This window comes from Oryctolagus cuniculus, chromosome 11 (assembly GCF_964237555.1).
Source record: "Oryctolagus cuniculus chromosome 11, mOryCun1.1, whole genome shotgun sequence".
NCBI classification, from domain to species: domain Eukaryota; kingdom Metazoa; phylum Chordata; class Mammalia; order Lagomorpha; family Leporidae; genus Oryctolagus; species Oryctolagus cuniculus.
The window spans coordinates 57,751,134-57,770,545 of record NC_091442.1 but is presented as its reverse complement, the minus strand read 5'-3'; the positions used below and the strand labels follow the sequence as shown (position 1 = coordinate 57,770,545).

General features: G+C 45.0%; 1 protein-coding gene across 2 annotated transcripts; it reads right to left on the bottom strand.

Moving 5' to 3' along the window:
* Positions 1-221: 221 nt before the first annotated feature.
* NEUROD4 (neuronal differentiation 4) lies at positions 222-11,485 on the bottom strand. Of its 2 annotated transcripts, XM_070052342.1 has the most exons (3): positions 11,136-11,485; positions 6,377-6,509; positions 222-4,368 (listed from the first exon to the last, which is right to left on the bottom strand). In XM_070052342.1, the coding sequence occupies exons 2-3, from the start codon at positions 6,443-6,445 to the stop codon at positions 3,364-3,366; spliced, it is 1,074 nt and encodes a 357-aa protein (XP_069908443.1). In that variant the 5' UTR covers positions 6,446-6,509; positions 11,136-11,485; the 3' UTR covers positions 222-3,363. The 2 variants fall into 2 exon arrangements, with proteins under 2 accessions (XP_069908443.1, XP_017197666.1); XM_017342177.3 differs by lacking the exon at positions 6,377-6,509 and having other exon boundaries at positions 11,136-11,480.
* Positions 11,486-19,412: the final 7,927 nt, after the last annotated feature.

The window sequence follows — 19,412 nt, the reverse complement described above, 5'->3', positions numbered from 1 at the left end:
TCTCAGCTGCAGATTCTATAGTTTGCTGTGTGAGTGGCAGGGACAAGTATGTCTGTACTTCCAGAGACTTAGTTTAGATCCTTCGAATCTCTGGCAAGACCAACTGAAATGCAGGCTGCACCCACCCTCTAGACTGGCCAGCCCGTGCTCTGCTAGCTGCATGCCAGACACAGAGCCCAAGAAAGTGAGTAGAGACTGAGGAGAACTTTTGAAGACTGAAAACACAACACCACGTCTAACAAGACTCACAGCTTTATTTCTGCTATAAAATGGGGGGAGGAGAGGAAAAACAGTCTTTCTCTTAATCAAAAGATTTAAACAATTGCTTCACTTTACCTGAAAAAGTCCTGCAGAAGAATGAGACCGCCTAAGTTCTGAGAGTAGGTTCTTTCCCTGTGTACTGCACTCCTACATTTTAATTCAACCTTGAAATCCTTCTGCGCCATCCAGGGGAATGCTGGTTCGTGGATACAACTCTCCCCAAAGGCATAAACAATAGATTCCCCCAAAATAACTCTGGCTCAGCTTAGACTGAAAGAAAATATCTAAAACATTAACTTGCATAGCCATTCAAAATATTGCTGTTTTAAATAAGATCATTACAGGTAATTGTGTACTAAATCCATCCCTTCCCCTCATCCCAAAACTCTAGCAAAATTCTGAGCTACGTTACAAAGGAAGTTTTAGGGAGGGTTAGCAGGCACATCAGAAAGGGCCCAAAGAATTTACATGAAAGGAAGAGAGAAATAAATTAAATAAATAATATCTAATAAATAATGCAGACAACATTCATTATCTACAAACTTAAATGACAGAAAATTCTAGCTTCAACCATAGATCCTTCCACAGCCCATCACGAAGCTAGATACTAGCTCTCAGAAAGCACACGGGGTGGCCTTGTCAGTCATTCTGCTTGCCTGTTGCCTCTGGGCAGACCATTGAGGGAAGCCACTTTCAGTGGCTGCTGGGGTTTGTGATCCCTCTGCAAGGCTGCTTTGAAGTGTATTTACAAGCCACGGCTTCAAAATACGGCAAAGTAAGTGCTGCGAGTGAGATGGGAAGAAAATTAGACTGCAAGGAGAAAATAAATTATAAAAAGTATAAAAAGACAAGATCCACTTACAGTGTGGCTGATTTTAGGGGCGAGCTGGGCCATCAAAGTGACACATTAATCTGTCATATCCACTTTACTCATTGGCCCGATTGCTATACCCTAAACACATCCTCTCTGGCAGAAGAAGCAGACCTAATCTATGATCAAATAAGCCTTTTTGGCTCTTGCTTTGACTTAAAAAAATTGTGCTGAGAATTTGAGCAAGGTAGTATAATAATCAGATTCGATTTCTCTGGAAAAAGACCAATTTGACAAAATGAGCATCCCTATCAGTGAAAGAGGAGCTACACGATAAAGATGCTGCTGATTGGGTTGAATCTGTGGTCACGGGTGGGAATGTAGCCAAGCAAAGATGCTGGGTGAGATGCACTCACTCCACACTGGAGGGAACGGGTTGCCTCCTGGCTCTAGCTCCCTGCTACCAGGATGATGGCTCAAGCAATTGGGTTCTTGACACCCAGGTGAGAGACCAGGATTGAGTTCCAGCCCCCAGCTTCACTCCTACATGCCACCACTGAAGGAAGCCATTTGAGAAGTGAACCAGGGCCGGCGCCGCGGCTCACTAGGCTAATCCTCCGCCTTGCGGCGCCGGCACACCAAGTTCTAGTCCCGGTCGGGGCACTGGATTCTGTCCAGGTTGCCCCTCTTCCAGGCCAGCTCTCTGCTGTGGCCAGGGAGTGCAGTGGAGGATGGCCCAAGTACTTGGGCCCTGCACCCGCATGGGAGACCAGGAGAAGCACCTGGTTCCTGCCTTCGGATCAGCGCGGTGCGCCGGCCACAGCGGCCATTGGAGGGTGAACCAATGGCAAAGGAAAACCTTTCTCTCTGTCTCTCTCTCTCACTGTCCACTCTGCCTGTCAAAAAAAAAAAAAAAGTGAACCAGTGGATGCAATCTCTCTCTTTCTCTCTCTCTCTCTCTCTCTCTCTCTTAAAAAATAACACATAAAACTGATGGAAACCTACATTGGTAAAAGCATTCACTGACCATGCATTTCATGTCTACATCTTTAAGTCTGGTTCACTGGAAGTGGTATCCGCCATATATAATAACATATTACATCGGAGAAGTGAGGAAGAGGTAACAATTTTGGGGGGTGAGGGATGCAGGGAAGGAACTGAGTATGTGTTGGAAAAATTCAAACTTGGTCAATCCTTTGATTGACACTTGTACTTCTGGAAATTGTATTGCTATGGGAAGAGGTCAGTGGTTTTACTTATATTTAGCCAGATGAAATTGATCATGGCAAGGAAAATGCAGTGGTTTTCCTATAGGCAAGTGTGAGCTGAGAGTCTCAACTGGAGTAGTTCGTTAGCCAGTGACCATTTTATTGCTCTTTAATGTGAACCCAGGCTGTGTGCTGATTCTTAGAGCAGTATGTGAGCTTTATCTGGCTTTCCAGAGTGCTCTGGTTATGGAGGCCAGGAGCAGTCTAAATGACTTCTCTAGGTCCCATTTGGTCATAGGAGCTTAAGGTTTCAGTGCCTTGCTTGTCCTACATGTAGTTCTGAAAAAGGTGCTTTCGAAATGTTATCAAGGATGTGATAAAGTTGCCATGAGGCCTCTATTATGGCTCACAATTCAACTTTCAGACCAAGGAGAACGAGAGCTAATCACATCACGAACATGCTTTGTTACTCACAATAACAGCCGTGTGAGAGCCTTAGCCTCTGGAAACTGCTTTTCAATAGACACTAAGAAGTCTTGCTATTTAGTTCAAATGTTGCATTCTGTGAGCCAAGTGACATACACCTTCTGCTCCCTTGACCATCCCTTGCACAGCATCCACTTCCTATTATGGCTCCATTCTTTCAGTTTCAAGAAATTTATAACAGTGATCAACAAAGCTGTGGAATTTCAGAACCGTGAAGAACTTCAGAAATCATACAGACTTAGAAAAACTGCCTCAGGTTACTAATAAATAAACAAATGTGGGAAACGGAAAATCAGTTGGCATAGAGTATTCAACTTTTTGGCAACACAGGTATGGAGTCTGAGTGTTCTATTCCATTCCTACATGGTTGTAAGTCATCAGATCATTTTGCCCGAGGATTCTAAATAAGTAACCAATAAAATGTGAGAAGTTGATGAGAAAAGAGAGTAGTAGATGTAAGAGGGTCTAAATGGACTAAGACTATTGGGCTTGGATACATATCCATGGGATTCCTTTAAAGTCACTGACTCTTCGTTCAATCACGTCAGTTAAGGGAAACGTCTCCACATCATTCTCTAACGTGCCGATTCTACTGACCTAATCAGTGAAAATGGTATTGAGTTGGGCCCCAATACCATGGTGAGGGTAGGATTCATAGGACATGTCTATGGGAACGTCATAGCGGGGGGGACCAGCCTGAAATGGAGTCGAATGCACGTGCCCTGAGCTTAGACTTGTGGATGAGTAATGTGGCATGAAGCTGTAAGATTTTTCCAGGTCAGGGGAGCCATCTTGCTTCAAGGAGAAGTTCCCACTGATGCTCAGTGGTGGGGTGAGTGGCCCCTCATAAGGGGGTGTGCTGCAGTCGGGTGGGTGGCCCCCGAATGGCGATTCTCCCAGACTCTTGAACACCTGGGGCTTGAGATGGAGAAGATGTGTTTCCAGATGGCCGTAAGGAGGGCTAGGGAGCCCTGGAGACTGATAGTTGAAGTTGTGGGCAGAGATGGCAGAATCACAAGTCGGCGATTTCTCCTCCCGTTTCTCCAAGAGAACAGCCTGAGGCCCCAGTTGGAGGCACCCAGCCACCAGATTGCTCGTGGGCTGGGAGAGGCCTTTACAGAGCATCTCCACGAAGCCCTTGCCCTCAAGTGTCTGGCCAGTCTCCAGGACTTCAGACAAAGCCCAGATGTAGTTCCTGGCCAACCTGAGGGTCTCTATCTTGGAAAGCTTTTGGGTTTTAGAGTAACACGGCATGACCCTCCTCAGGTTGTCCAGGGCGTCGTTCAAGCCATGCATCCGGGTCCGCTCCCTGGCGTTTGCCTTGACCCTGCGAGCCCTGAATCTCTCAAGGCGAGCTTTGGTCATCTTCTTTTTCTTGGGACCCCTTCTTTTAGGTTTCTCCCCGTCTTCTTCCTCCTCCTCTTCCTCTTCAACACTGTCATGCTCTTCAGTTAAGCTGCCAAGCATCCCATAAGCACCCTGCCTTCTCTCCTCCTCCTTCATCTCATTTTGAGAGCCCAGACCTTTGTCCATCCAGGATGGCACGGTGACCAGCTCCACCAGCTCCTTGGACTTCACGTAAGTTTTTGCCATTTCCAGATTCTGGAAAAGGGAGGCAGCAAGGGTTAATTCTGGTGAGCATCTGATTTGGTTTAAAACTAAACTTTCCTTTTATACTTTAGGAACAGAATGCATGCCCTCTATTTGAATTCAACTTAGAGTTAATTACCTTGTCCAAGTCTTCCATCCTAAATGACTTAATCCAAGCCTCAAAGAAATGTCTAGAATATTGATCTACTTATGGCATGTTATTTTAAAAATCAACTATAGAAACAAAATTGACTTGATTATTCTTTATAGTGCTACTGCCTTTTTTTATTCTCAGGTTCTTCATGGACATTTTTATACAAAAATAATGGGAATATTAGTCCAAACACACATTTTTTATCTCTTCCAAGAATTCATAAGCAGATTCATAAGTGGATATACAAATTATTGCCCAGATAGAGAAATTAATGAAACAATGATGCTAAAATGATTATAACCATATACCATGTATATAATATATATATATACCATGTATGTAATAATTATTATTATGGAAAAATAAAAAGATCATCAAACACAAATAAACTGTTGAATATTTACATGGTGAAATAAATCTAAAACTGCAGCAATATCATTTGGATCATTTTCTTGCTATACACAGGACTGCTCAACCTCTGTTGAGAGGCATTTCACATACATCTCACTTGTAATACCCTGTTTGTGATTGCTCAGCCAACTGGCAGCTTTAGGCACCTCCTAAGTAACGGCTATGGCACAACTGGCTGGGGTACCGCAGAGCCATCAAGCTCTTTTCTCGCCAGCACCAGAGAGCATTTTGTATTTCAGTAAGCAATTTGTGTTATGTCTAGTGTCAGTGGTGTTAGAGGTGTTAGCGACATCAGGTCTTGAAAGGATCAGGGAAAGAAAGGAGGGTTATCGCTGGTCCTGTTTCAAACTTGCCCATATGTTAACGTGCGAACTCTTGTCATTGCACCTCACTTGCACCTCACACATCAGACAAGACCATGGCAACAGCTTCAAAAACAAGCCGGGACTCTACCAAACCCATCCAAGATGATTTCAGTGAAACTATTATTAGAAACACTTTATTTAAAATGAAAAATCTGGAACAAATGCTAAATAGAATACAATGATTACAAATGTAAAAGAGGACTGTTTCAAACACAGAAATAGCCCGACTACTTTAAAGTCACTTGCCTAGTGGATATGCTTAATCATACTTGGCTATGCAAAATTCGCTATCTGAAAACAAGAGGAGAATGGTGGTTTCGTAAACATTTTGCACTTAACTCAAGTTGTTTTGAAATTTGATGAGAAACTTTCAGGGACATAGTTTACCAAATAAAACGACCCGATAAGCTCCACTGAGCATCCCAGTTCACCAGCTAGTCTTTGAAACAGTAAACCCTCCATCACCTTTGATTATGAGAAAGAGGAGAACATGATAAATGTTTTTTGATCCTTGAAGCTTGAGCCTCAAATCAATGAATGCAGGGATTAGGGCATAGCTTTTAAAAATATAAATATATGATTGGATCTGTTTCTGGTAATTGGAGCTTGTTTTCCTTGTAACCTCATTTACCTCCTATAAATAATTAATGTCACTGCATTGCAAAAACAGCCTAGGTTTCATGTTAATCAGCATGGAAATCATGTCAGCTTGACTTACTCACTTAATAAGGCTTCCTGGGTAAGCAGCTTTATTGAAAAAACACATTGGAACCTATTGGTCAACTGGCTGCCCAGGCCAAGTCAGAAAATCCCACTTTTAATATGGATGATGGAGCTTGTGTGCTGAGCTGCACTTCTCACTCCAGCAGACATCCAGAGGGAGAGTGAAGGACCTAATTAACTTTCTGCTAAAGAAACACAGATCTTCCAGAGGCAGGTGCACTCTGAGGCCACAGAGGGTGGAGTGGGCTTGGGAAACCTAATACACCCCCACGTAATGATAATGACATTTGTGTAGCATTTTAAAGTTCACAGAGCACTGCTGCAGCCATTAATTCCTACGTTCCTTGTAGCAAACTTCTGTGCTTACACGGGATCCCTGTGGGTCATGTCGCTTAAGTGATGAAAACGCAGACACAGAGCCGGTGGAGCAGGACATAAAGCCAGCTCTTTTGATTCCGTCCTGAGTTTTATGCTTTTTTTTTCTCTTCCTCTTCTATCAGCTACAGGAAGAAAGAAAGGTATGTTGACTTCAGATGTAGATCAATAGAACTAAGTCAACAGGACTGACCTCACTCAAAGGAAGGCCACAGTCGGTGCTCTCCGGGATGCCTTTTAATCCCCATATTCCAGGATTTCTTCCTCTTCCAATGGTTGCCTCATTACTTTCACCCACTTATTCCCACTTCCTCTCTCACTTATCCTCCTCCTCCTTTTTTCCCCTCTAATCGTCATCTTCATTGTCATCACTGGGTCACACTTACCTGCATGCAGAGGAAAAAAAAAGAGGAGGAAGGTGCAAGAGAGGGGTGTCTCCTGCTTTGCCCCTGGATCTGGACACCTTCCTGTCCCAGCTGCTCGGCCCTCACCATCCCCATCTCTGTACCTCTGGATTCTTGCTCAGATCTGTCAATATTCACCTCCTTCAAGAAGTGAGATTGAGAGAACAGAACAGCTCACCATTTGCCTGTAGCCTATTAATAGTTTCCGTAAAAGCTGCTTTCGAATTAGATTGTTGGTAGATGTGAAGGAAAAGAACCAAGTGGCATTGATCAAAACAATAAAAATGCAAGTCAGTTTCCACATTTTCTTCTATCCATGGGAAGGACAGAGTTGACTCCAGCTTTACTTCCTTTGTTCCCTTAGGAGCTGGTCTATTAGCTCTGAGGGAAGTCCATGAATGTACAGCATGGTTTCAAAAACATGCAAGAGGGGATAACACTGATGTGGACTCCATTTCCAATTCTTCTAACTCCTGGTTGTTGATCTCAAACATACTACATAAACTTTAAGTTCTTCCATTCCTTCTTTGGTGAAATAAGCATATATATATTTAAAATGAGAAAATATTTTGTATTTATACAGGCTATAAAATATCTATATTTTTCTTTTGTACTCATTCTTAGGCTTTTTTATCAAATCCATTCACACACATTTACTTAATTAAAATTAAAAATGGTTTCACACAAGTAAATAATGAAAATAAACTATATTAATTAACGTGTTCCCTACAATCTAGGTGTTACCTCATCTGATCAGCTCACAAAATGATCTGCCCTTCGTCCCGGTGTGGACTGACAGCACAGGCTCAGAGTCCCATTAACTGCATTCAAATATCAGCTGTGCTACTTCCTAGGCCTGTGACCTTAGATGAGTTGTGTAGTTCTTATCTGTCTCGGTCTGCTCTGCTTTAAAACAGGAACAGTAATAATCCTATCTCACTGGATTATTATGAAAATAAAATTAGTTAATACATTCAAAGCATTTTGATTAGTGCCAGACATCAGAAATTCCATTTTTCATGTTTTTCTAAAGATTTCTTTATTTATTTGAGAGGCAGGTGACAGAAAGACAGAGAGAAAGATCTCTTCCATCTGCTGTTTCACTCCCCCAGATGGTTGCAACAGCTAAGGCTGGTAGAATCTAAGAGCCAGGAACTCCATGCAAGTCTCTCACATGGGTGGTAGGAACTCAAGTACTTGAGCCATCATCCACTTCTTCCCAGGCTCATTAGCAGGGAGCTGGGTCAGAAGCAGAGTAGCTGGGATTCAAATCAGGCAGGTGTCCCAAGCAGCGGCTTAACTCACTTTGCCACAACACTTGCTCCTATATATTGTTATTCCTAATCTCTACCATGGGTTTTGTTTTTGGTTGTTGTTGTATTACTTGGACAAAATCAGTGTGACAGTAATCACACCTTGATACTGATATTCATGTCAATGGAAGCCAATGGCTCCATTACAACATCGATCTCAAAAAATTCCCTCACAAAACTACTGCCTTGGTCTCCTCATGACAATAAATATCAAAGAGCCTATTCCTCTGTGAGTGATAAGGAAACAACTCTATCAAGTACCTCCCCTAGACTGGCTAAGGCCCGTCCATAGTTAAGAACTTTCCATTCTGTTTTATGATGGGGAGAAAACACTTGGCTGGACACTCATACTTGGTCACACACATTTTTGGTTTCATGAAGCTTTTGGTGGACTCCCAACAACCCTTGGCACTGGTACATTTTTACCTTTGGTGAAACAATAATGAGAACACAAGTTTCCCACCAACATCGAATGGCAAAGCTGTGAGAAGACTATGAAGTATCTCTCAGATAGAAGTAAATGCCAAGATATCTCAAAGAGAAAGAAAAGAAAATACCACCTGAGTTTTTCCACCTGCATGTTTGTTAAGGCTCAAAAAAGCTTAGCAAGAAAAACAACAAGACAAACTCCACCTTTGGATTTGAGTGTTGAAAACATGTGTGATGTGGTCTGAGTTTGGCTCACGGAAAACTTAACTGGATTCCCTCCTGAACAGGCACCTAAATCTAAAACTGCCTTTAGCTTGGTTGCAAATCATCTTACAGGTACACTGAGAATCTATGAAAATGACCCCTTTTCTATTGTTCACTCATGAAATGAGTACAAAAAATTATCTGAATTCTTTTACTCTTAGAACAAAATAGAAACAATAGCTTAGCCTTCCTACTATGTAGAAGTTTTCATGAAAAGCCAGTACATGAGGCAAGCCCACAGTGACTGTAGAACCATTATGCAAATATAAGCCTTGGCAATTGTCTTATGGAGGCTGGCCAGGAACGTCTGTAGTACTATCTCACAAAATCGTGCCATACCATCTTAAAGTTTCCTCAATTTCTAGAGAAGAAATTAGCTCTTGAAACAGAGGAAATGGACTCCAAAAATCAATGAACACTGCCTTTGAAGACAGAACCCATTCACTCCTCCCTGTCCAACACACACACACATTCTGATTTTAGAAAGCCCTTTCTGCTGGCACCGCAGCTCACTAGGCTAATCCTCCACCTAGCGGTGCCAGCACCCCGGGTTCCAGTCCCGGTCGGGGTGCCAGATTCTGTCCTAGTTGCTCCTCTTCCAGTCCAGCTCTCTGCTGTGGCCCGGGAGTGCAGTGGAGGATGGCCCAAGTCCTTGGGCCCTGCACCCGCATGGGAGACCAGGGGAGGCACCTGGCTCCTGGCTTCGGATCAGCGTGGTATGCCGGCCCGCAGCGCGCTGGCTGCAGCGGCCATTGGAGGGTGAACCAACGGAAAAGGAAGACCTTTTCTCTCTGCCTCTCTCTCTCTCACTGTCCACTCTGCCTGTCAAAAAAAAAAAAAAAAAAGCCCTTTCCATGCTTAATCTGGGCATTTGGATTTTCTTATACATATACCATACAAGAGAATTTTCCTTTTTTTCTTTAGACTCCTTCAGTGAAACTTCAAATTTATCCTTTGTCTCTAATTCCAAATATTTCTCCCACTATTTTCATTTTTAATAGGTGTGTTACAAAGTGTTCACTCTTAGGTGGTGATTGCGATGAACGAATACGTTCACCACTGGTGCCAAGGTCACTGGACACTACAACCACACAGAGCTATGCTTGAATTCTTCCTGCACTTTCACTAATACTTTTATTTTCAACTGATGAATAAGTGAGAGGTGCACACACGTGGGAGGTGTTCTTCCTCTTGAAAGCAGGTGGCACTCACTTCACCTGCTTGACTCTCAGTGCAGCACAATGGGACTCTCCAGCACAGGAATCTAAGAACCAGAAGGACTAAATGCCTTGCTCAGACTTGTGGAGCTTTTGACACACACACACACACACACACACACACACACACACACACACATCCCCAATGTTACTCACAGGTTGCCCTGCTCAGAAGCAGTCAGCGGGACTTTCTGTGCTTTCTGTCTGATCTTTTATACTCAACCATTCCTGCCTTGATTACTAATTGTGCACCTGTGTGCATGTACACATCCTCTCCAGCAAAGTCATGTCCTACTTCAGATCCACCAGAGTTTAATAGTGAACTTTGTAAGCATAAGTTACTCGGTCTTTCAATTCTTCCCTGTAGGTTCATTAGTATATCATGACTGGTCCCTCTGCTGACAACAGAGGAGGACATTTTACACTTACTTGTAGTTTCTAAATGCAACTATGTTTGAGTGGGCGAATGATGAGTGTGAGGCAGAAGAGTGAAAAATACGCTTGGACAGTTTTTATCTTATTTCTCATCTGAAAAAGAAAGTTGTGGAAAGGAATTTCCCTCATCCTACTCCAACTACCCAAGGAGTTTTAGCAAATCAAATGGGTGATAGTGAGAATTATGTTCATAGCTATCCAAGATTTTTCCTGACTCCTTGTTCTATTTCCATTTCCCCTCCTCTCCATCTATTCTTTGCAGAAAAAGCCCTACTGCTCTGTGAGCAGAGGGTTAGATGCAATCGGTTCTTCTAACCTCCTTGCTGGGCCGCTTTGCAAAAGCTGTTGAACTTTTGAATGTTTCTCAGCATTAGTGAAATAGGTGGGTGGATGTGACAGGAATGGGGAGAGGCATGCATTGCCCATAATCTCCACCTTATAAAAAAGATTCAGAGCCCCTCTGAGTTCCATCGCAGGTCATGGGTACTGTGAAATGTCAAATATTAAAATGTTCGTATCTGCCCCGCCTGGAGTGACTCCCTTTGATTCTATGCTCCGGTTGCCCAAGTCCTGCTCCCTCCTCCCTTGGCACGGAAGACACTTACCTGGCCCCAACCACTCCTCCAGGTCTGTGGGTACTTTCCACAAAAACTTGTGTAGCCTCCCGGTTATCCCACCCACTGGCTCACCTCGATCAGCAGCAGTCGCGGGAGTGAACTCTGAATCTGTGTTCTGAGAGTCTCCCTAGACATCCAGAGGGCGGGAGAAGGAGGTGCTCTCAACGATCCATGCTAACCTGGTGGCCCCCGGATCAGAACCCTCTGACTGCTGCTTCCTTGGACTTCTGTGTACTCCTCCAGGTGGCCTCCGGTCGGTCTTCAGTACCTCTCCTCCTGGCTAGCTCCCGGGAGTGGCACTTTCAGTACCACAGCCGCTGGGCAGCTCCTGCGCTCTGGCCGGCGCCACAGAGTCGCAGCGGTTTTGATTGCTCTCCCAGCTGACCAGGGAGGGGGGGGATGCTGCCCACTGCCCAACTCCTCCCCTTCCCCAGCCGGAGACACGCCTACCTCCAAGGGCGCCTCCAGCCAGGACGGCCTCGCTACTGAGCGGTGAGATAGGGCTGGGGGTCCTGGAAGGGGATTTGGGGAGGCGAGCTAGAACGTGGAGGGATAAAGAAAAAGGACTGAAGTTGTTTGTGGTTTAAAAAGGTAAGGAACAGGAGTCGAGCAGCAGGGGGAAAGAAAGTTGGGGGTGGACTCGGAGAGAGAGCTGAGAAGGGGAAGAAAAGCTACCAGCCCAGGTCTGGAAAGAACAGAGTGAGAGGTTGCTGTCCAGCGCACAGCCTCAGCCGCAACCAGCTTGCCCCTGTGTATGGCGTCTTTGGTGTTCAAACTTCAATGTTCTGAGAGCGGAAGGAAGAAACTCCGCCTCTCCCTTCGGTTCAACACATCACACACTGATTCCCATGTATTAATTTGTGAATACAACACACCTGCGTGGGTTTGTCCCTTGTACTCTTTCAACTTTCTGTTCGCTTGAAATTTATGAAAACAAAAAGGCAAAGCAGAAAACTTGTCGCCTAAAGCATATTTATTTCTTTGAATTACAAACTAGATCTGCTATTGTTTTTCAAAAACACCTCACTCAGCATACAGGTGGGGCAAGTCCCCTGAGAGGTTATAAGCTTGGAAAGAAAGACGGATCACACAATTCCTGAAAGCTCTTTGGTATTATGAGGTGGAATTAGGTTGTTAGGCGATATAAAGAAAACTACTCCTGAAATAATTTGAAGGAAACTTACGGATATGTATGCTCCCTTATTTAAAAGTTGACAAAGACTGGGTGGTCACTGACGTCATACATAAGAGTGTTAATTGTTAAATTAACACCAAGAGTCACTGTGTACTAAATTTCCATGCAGGACCTCTGTCCTCAAAGAGTTGTATTATGAGAGTTAACAGTAAAACTTGTTCTCAAAGAAAAATACAAAACAAAACAAGAGTAGACAAAGAGCAAATAATTCATCGTGACGGCATCTTCAGGTGTCAAGCACTTGGTAATCTTCTGGTGGTGCTGCGGAGTAAAAGAAATAGCTCAGATCCAGCCAAGAAGATCCTGAGGAAGTCAACCTCACCCTGGGTATCAGTTTTCACATCTGCGAAATGAGCTGACTGCTTAGCTGTTCCCATCAGCAGCCTGATGGAATTCTGAGTTGAAGGTCATCTTCCTTTTGAAATGCACTGGAATGCTATCCCTGGGCTCTTGAGGGTACCATTGCTCTACTATGGTAACTAGCACAGGCATCAAACAGACAGGAACTGCACTTACACCTGGGTGCAAGGAAAGGGATCCAGGGCTCAAACTAAAGACCATTTCATGGCCAGGAAAGATGCTGTTGGATTTGAAACAGTTGATTTCTTTTAAAAAATCTAATATAGATATCATGAAATTTGTCCTTTGTAGAAAACCAGAGAATGTGGCTGGCACTATGGCTCAGCGGGTTAATGCCCTGGCCTGAAGCACTGGCATCCCATGTGGGTGCTGGTTTGAGACCCTGTTGCTCCACTTCCAATCCAGCTCTCTGCTATGGCCTGGGAAAGCAGCAGAAGATGGTCCAAGTCCTTGGGCCCCTGCACTCATGTGGGAGACCGGGAAGAAGCTCCTGGCTTTGGATCTGCACAGCTCCGGCTGGCTGTTGCAGCCAATTGGGGAGTGAACCAGTGAATGGAAGACCTCTCTCTCTTTCTCTGCCTCTCCTTTCTCTGTGTAACTCTGACTTTCAAATAAGTAAATAAATCTTAAAAAAGAAAAGAAAAGAAAACCAGAGAATAAAAATTATTACTTTTTTAAAGTATCCATAGGAAATTATTCCTTTCTTGTGTCATTACTCAGACAGGTTCTTCTCAGCAAAATAAACGTCATTTTAAAAATATGTTGAAAAACACGTGATAGGAATGGTGGATTTCTGGAAACCAAATCAGAATCCAGTCCTCAGCCAGAGGAATCTTGTCTATGGAGTAATTCGTGTCTACTGGAGGGCTGCTTAATGGTTGTGCAATGAGCAGTTATTGAGTAGCTTCCTTGCTTGCTCTGTTTCTTGTAAGCCGTGCTCATGGAGATTTAAAAGCTGGTGATGTTGGTGTCCTGCCTGTGCCATTGCAGGGGGAGGGAGGAGTCTCAGATTAGCAGAAAGGTGAACATATTGAGTCAAAGATGAGGGTGGGAACAGACCTTCAGCGGGGGGGGGGCTTGCTTCTCTGACAGATGTAAGGGCCTGGATACAATAGGATTAGCCTCAAAATGCATTCAATTGTGTGTGTGTGTCTGTGTGTGCACGTGCATACAAGTGCTGCATTGGGAGGGAGTGGACGACTAGGTTATCTTGACAAGTTGCTTTTGGCCGAGGGCTGGGCAGAATCTGTTGCCACAGCCCCCCCCCCCGCCCCCGCCCTGCCCCTTGTCCCCACTCTGCCGGTTGTACAGTTGGTTGTTCCACTCTGGGAGGGCAGGAAAGGGCAGGAGGCGGGTGTGCCCTCAGCAGCGGAGCCAGGCTGGTGACTGCCCTAGGAAAGGAGACTGCAGGCTATTTGCATTCGCTCTCCTCCCCCGCAGCGTGGTTCCTGGGCCACAGGGCCAATCCCCTGCCTTTCTTCTTTCTCTGCTGCTTTTTGTAAAGCTCTGAGCTAACCTGTTAGAACCATCTGCTGAGTGGGGAAAAGGAGACCAGCGCTCAGTTGCTGGCCCACAGGCCTGACGCCGGGAGCCATTGAATCTGAGAAGGGAGGCAACAGGCAGATTTATGGGCAGCAATCTGTTCCCTTCCCCCCCTCCCCGCCCCCCCCCCAGGCTTCTCTGCCAGGAGACAGCCTGATAATCCATCAACTCCACTAATGAATTAATTAGTATTCCCAGTAATCCTGACCCCCTAAGGAGACCTGCCCGCGGGCCCCTAAAGGGAGTAGAAACTGCCTTTTTCGACCAGGCCCTGAAGACCCGGCACCAATGTCTGACATTAGGCCCCAGGGTTCTAAGCTGTGAGCCACAGATCCTGTGGAAAACAGACCCCAGATGTCCCTCCTTCTCACCTTCCCTGGGGAGCCCACTAGCTCTTGCTGAATTAAAACCGATACCGCTGACACATGGGGGCCAGCGACATCCATCAGGAGCCATAGAGAGTGGGAGAGTAAACTTCCAGGAAAGAAATGATTATGCCTGCCCATATGCAGGAGGAGGCTCTTGCAGGATTAGGGTCTGGGAGCTGGGATGAGGCTGGGGTGCGGTAAAGGTTGGGGAAGAAGCTAACAGAAATACAGCCGCTGCGGTCCGGCTCTGAAAGCACATGGGTAAAAGCCGGGTGCTTGGTGACAGGAACCTCTCTTTGAAAGAAGACTGGAGTCAAACATGCAGGTGCCAGCTGAGTCTCCGGGGAGCCTGGGGGAAAGCCCCTGGGAGACTCCTTCCCTCACAGCCACCAAGCCCCTCTCTTCTTGTCAAAAACCCAACTGTGGCCTGGGGTAAAAGCAAAGCTTGGGAGTGAAGAAACCCAGGTCCTAAATCCCAGTGCAGCCGTGCTGTGTGGTCTACCCATGCAGCGCACCGCGCTCCTCATGCGTCAAGGACCAGCTTGGATTATGCCTCCCTAGGTGACTTTCAGCCCTAGCTTTCAGTGATGATGATGCAAAGTCAAAACTCCTCTCTGAGGGTAAATGATCGTGGCCCCCTTAAACTCGAGCAGAACACATCCTTGGGTTTAAATAAGGCAATAAGACAGTGACTAACTTAGGTCCAGAAGCCAGGTAACAAATGTCAGTATCCTCTTTCCACTTGGATTACTGGTCCCTGTTGGGAGGGACACTCGACCCAACCCCATTCATGCAAGGTCTGTGCAGCTGGGTATTCACAAAATACATAGAGGGACTCACTGTAGCCACTTAAAACTGTTTGCATTTGTTTAAATCTGTGGGGAAAACTCAGTGCCTAGGCAAGCTTAGCGCCATTTGCCTGAGGCAACCTTCTCTGTGTGCACTGCACCCAATTCCTGAGAGCAAAGCCCCTTAGAATTCGATTGAATCCTATGTTATTTACTAATAAAGTGACTTTAGACAAGTTATTTTGCCTCTCTGGATCTCAGTTGCCCATGTATAAATTGGAGGTGCTAAAGTTGAGGCAATAATCTCACTCTGAGAAGTGCATAAAAGACAATAAATGCCAAGTGCCTGGTAGAGAGTCTTGCACTTAGCAGGTGCTCAAGAATTAGTCACCACCACTGGGATTTTTGTCTTAAACATTTAAATCTGATTTTTCACCCCTTAGGCATTAAGAGAAAAACTAAAATCAGGATTCTCCTTATAGACATTCTGTCCCTATGCTCCTACCTCAATCCAAATATCCCTTTAGTATAATCATGATCACACTACTTCAAACAGTTTGTCAGAAAGCCGAACTAAAAACTAATTTATCGGGGGCTAGCACTGTGGCATAGGAGTAAAGCCACCACCTGTGGTGCCGGCATCTCTTATGGGCGCTGGTTAAAGTCCCAGCTGCTACACTTCCCACCCAGCTCTCTGCTCTGGCCTGGGAAAGCAGTAGAAGATGGTCCAAGTCCTTGGGCCCCTGCACCTGCTTGGGAGACCTGGAAGAAGCTCCTGGCTTCAGATTGGCACAGCTCCAGCCATTGTGGCCAATTGGGGAGTGAATTAGCAGATGGAACACCTCTCTCTTTGCCTCTGCCTCTGCCTCCGCCTCTGCCTCTCCTTCTCTCTTTGTGTAACTCCGACTTTTAAATAAATAAATAAATATTTAAAAAAAATTTACCTTGATGCAAAAACATTTTGAAATCTGTGCATACCTTTTCCATAATGTACATTTTCTGTGAACTTTTTGAAGACCCCCTCTTATAAATGTATCCAACAAATGTGTTTCATGAATATATAAAGGCCTATGCACTGAAGAAAGTTCTAGAACTATAGAACTCAACACAATGTCACATTCCCAATCAATTTTAGGTATAGACAGAAAACTAAATATATAAATATAATCCAAAAGCTTTACTTCTCTGTTTCATGACTTTCTAACATAATTATATGTGTGCCCAAGAAGCTATTATGGAGCAGAAATGTTCATGTGGCACTATTTTTAATAGTGAAGAAGTACATTATCAATGCATTAAGTAATCAATGGTTTCATCAAACATTGGGCACAATTTAATTTGTCTGACTTAGTCTATAAACACAAACAAAAAATGTGCTATATGTACCAGCTTGCCTTGGGGAGAAATGCGAAACAATTTGTACAACTATAGTTTCAAGGTGAGAAATTTAATTTTAAAACTTTGCACATATACATTAACAAACACATACATATTTATACACACTCACACACATACACACACACACATGAGGTACTTCAAAAGAACTATTGGAAAAATGAAATTAAAAGGTAAGCTTGGGGGCCAGCATTGTGGCATAGTGAGTAAAGCTGCCTCCTGCGAAGCCAGCATCCCATGTGGAACAGGTTCATGTCCTGGCTGCTCTACCTCTCTTCCGGTTCCCTGCTAATGGTTTGGGAAAAGCAGCAGAAGGTGGCCCAAGTGTTCCAGCCTCTTCCACCCACGTGAGAGACCTGGATGAAATTCCTGGCTCCTGGTATCGGCCTAGCTCAGTGCCCTCCATTGTGGCCAGCTGGAGAGTGAACCAGCAGATGGAAGATCCTCTCTCTTTCTTGCCCCCCCCAACTCTGACTTCCAAAATAAATAAATAAATCTTTTTTAAAAAAACAAAGGTGAATTTGTTTCGCAGCACGAACATTTTAAAGTCTATGCATACATTTTGCATAATTTGTGCTTCCCATAAACCTTTTGAAGATTAATAACTGGGTCTTTATCTCAAGATTATCATAAAGTAGGTTGAAATTGCATAGTTATAAAAGGAGATTCTCTGATCTTTTTACAGGTCTATAACTTGTGAAGGTGAGAGTAATTTCTAAGACAAAAGAAGCTGTCTTTTTTTTTTAAAGATTTATTTATTTTAAAGTCAGAGTTAGAGACAGCGAGATCGAGAGCGAGTGAGAGAGAATCTTCTATCCACTGATTCACTCCTTAATTGGCCGCAATGGCCAAAGCTGTGCCGATCCAAAGCCAGGAGCCAGGAGCTTCTTCCAGGTCTCCCACGCAGGTGCAGGGGCCCAAGGACTTGGACCATCATCTTCTACTGCTTTCCCAGGCCAGAGCAGAGAGCTGGATCAGACGTAGAGCAGCCAAGACTCAAACTGGTGCCCATATAGGATGCTGACACTGCAGGCAGCGGCTTTACCTGCTACGCCACAGTGCCGGCCCCAACATACCGCCTATAAAATCCCATTCTCCCACTCAAAGCCAGACTTATTTTCAGGATGGGACCCGATAGCCAGATCCCACAGCACTGAACTCTGGCACATATATGCTGGGGTGTCTCTTCCATGAGATCACTGCCCTAGTTCCCACCCACTCTGCTCCAGGGGCATTTGCCTAGTCTTCGTAGCAAACCTTAATTTGAACTTAAACAGCTCCAGTAACATGATTCTTAAGTTCTAGGAGGGTAGTGAGGATTTCCTGAGAATCCAGATTTCATTTATACTACTGCAAAAAAAAAAAAAATTAAAAATAAGGCAAGGAGTGGCCGGCGCCGCGGCTCACTAGGCTAATCCTGCACCTTGCGGCGCCGGCACACCAGGTTCTAGTCCCGGTCAGGGTGCCGGATTCTGTCCCGGTTGCCCCTCTTCCAGGCCAGCTCTCTGCTGTGGCCCGGGAAGGCAGTGGAGGATGGCCCAAGTCCTTGGGCCCTGCACCCCATGGGAGACCAGGATAAGTACCTGGCTCCTGCCATGGGATCAGCGCAGTGCACCAGCCGCAGTGCGCGCTGGCTACGGTGGCCATTGGAGGGTGAACCAACGGCAAAAGGAAGACCTTTCTCTCTGTCTCTCTCTCACTGTCCACATTCCCTGTCCAAAAAAAAGAAAGAAAAAAAAAAAGAAAGAAAAAAAAATAAGGCAAGGAGGATAAAGAGATAAATAAAGCCAAGTAGTAGTCACACCCAGTATTCCAGGGGGACCAAGCAGAGCAGTTCCCTGGGCACTCTCAAATCAAATCAAAATCCATTACTGCAGGTGGCTCCACACCACTTTGAGGGCAGATCCTCTGCATCTGTGGGAGCTTTGAGTGCTCTCAACCACTAAGCCAGTGCTCTGTCGGTCACCACTCCTAGGCGTTCATCCCAAGTGAGGCAGAAGCCAAGGAGACTACGCTAACTGCAATGATTCGAGTTAAAGCTTATAGGGTACGAACCACACATCTCGTGTTCTTTTAAGTGTTCGCATGGATTAAGTTATCCTTACAGCAGCCTTTTGCAGTATTACTACTGTTGTTATTATTATGTTTAATCTCTGCTTCACAAACGAATCCAGAGAAGCTAACCCATTTCTCCAAAACCACACAGGAAGTGATGGTGCAGTAACTGACGGTGCTGGGGTTCGCATACACACACTCCACCTTCATAGGCTTTATTGCCATCCTCAGGCCGGTAACGAATAGCTCACTGCAGCCCAGAGTCTATATTGTGGATGCTCCAGGTAGGACACTGAAATACAACGGTGAGCAAGTGCTTCCCGATGACTCAGCTGGAAGCATGTGCCTGTGGAATCTGTTGTCCCACAATGTGCCTGCCTGCGACTTAGTTTCAAGAAAGGCTTTTTTTCCTTTTAAGGATTCATTTGTTTATTTGAAAGGGAGAGTCACAGAGAGGCAGAGAGAGAGAGAGAATGGGAGAGAGAGTGAGGGAAAGAGGTCTGTCTTTCTCCTGCTGGTTCACTTCCCAAATGGCTGCACAGGCCAGAGCCAGGCCGATCTGAAACCCAGAGCCAGGAGCTTCTTCTGGGTCTCCTACATGGGTGCAGGGGTCCAAGGACCTGGATCATCTTCTACTGCTTTCCCA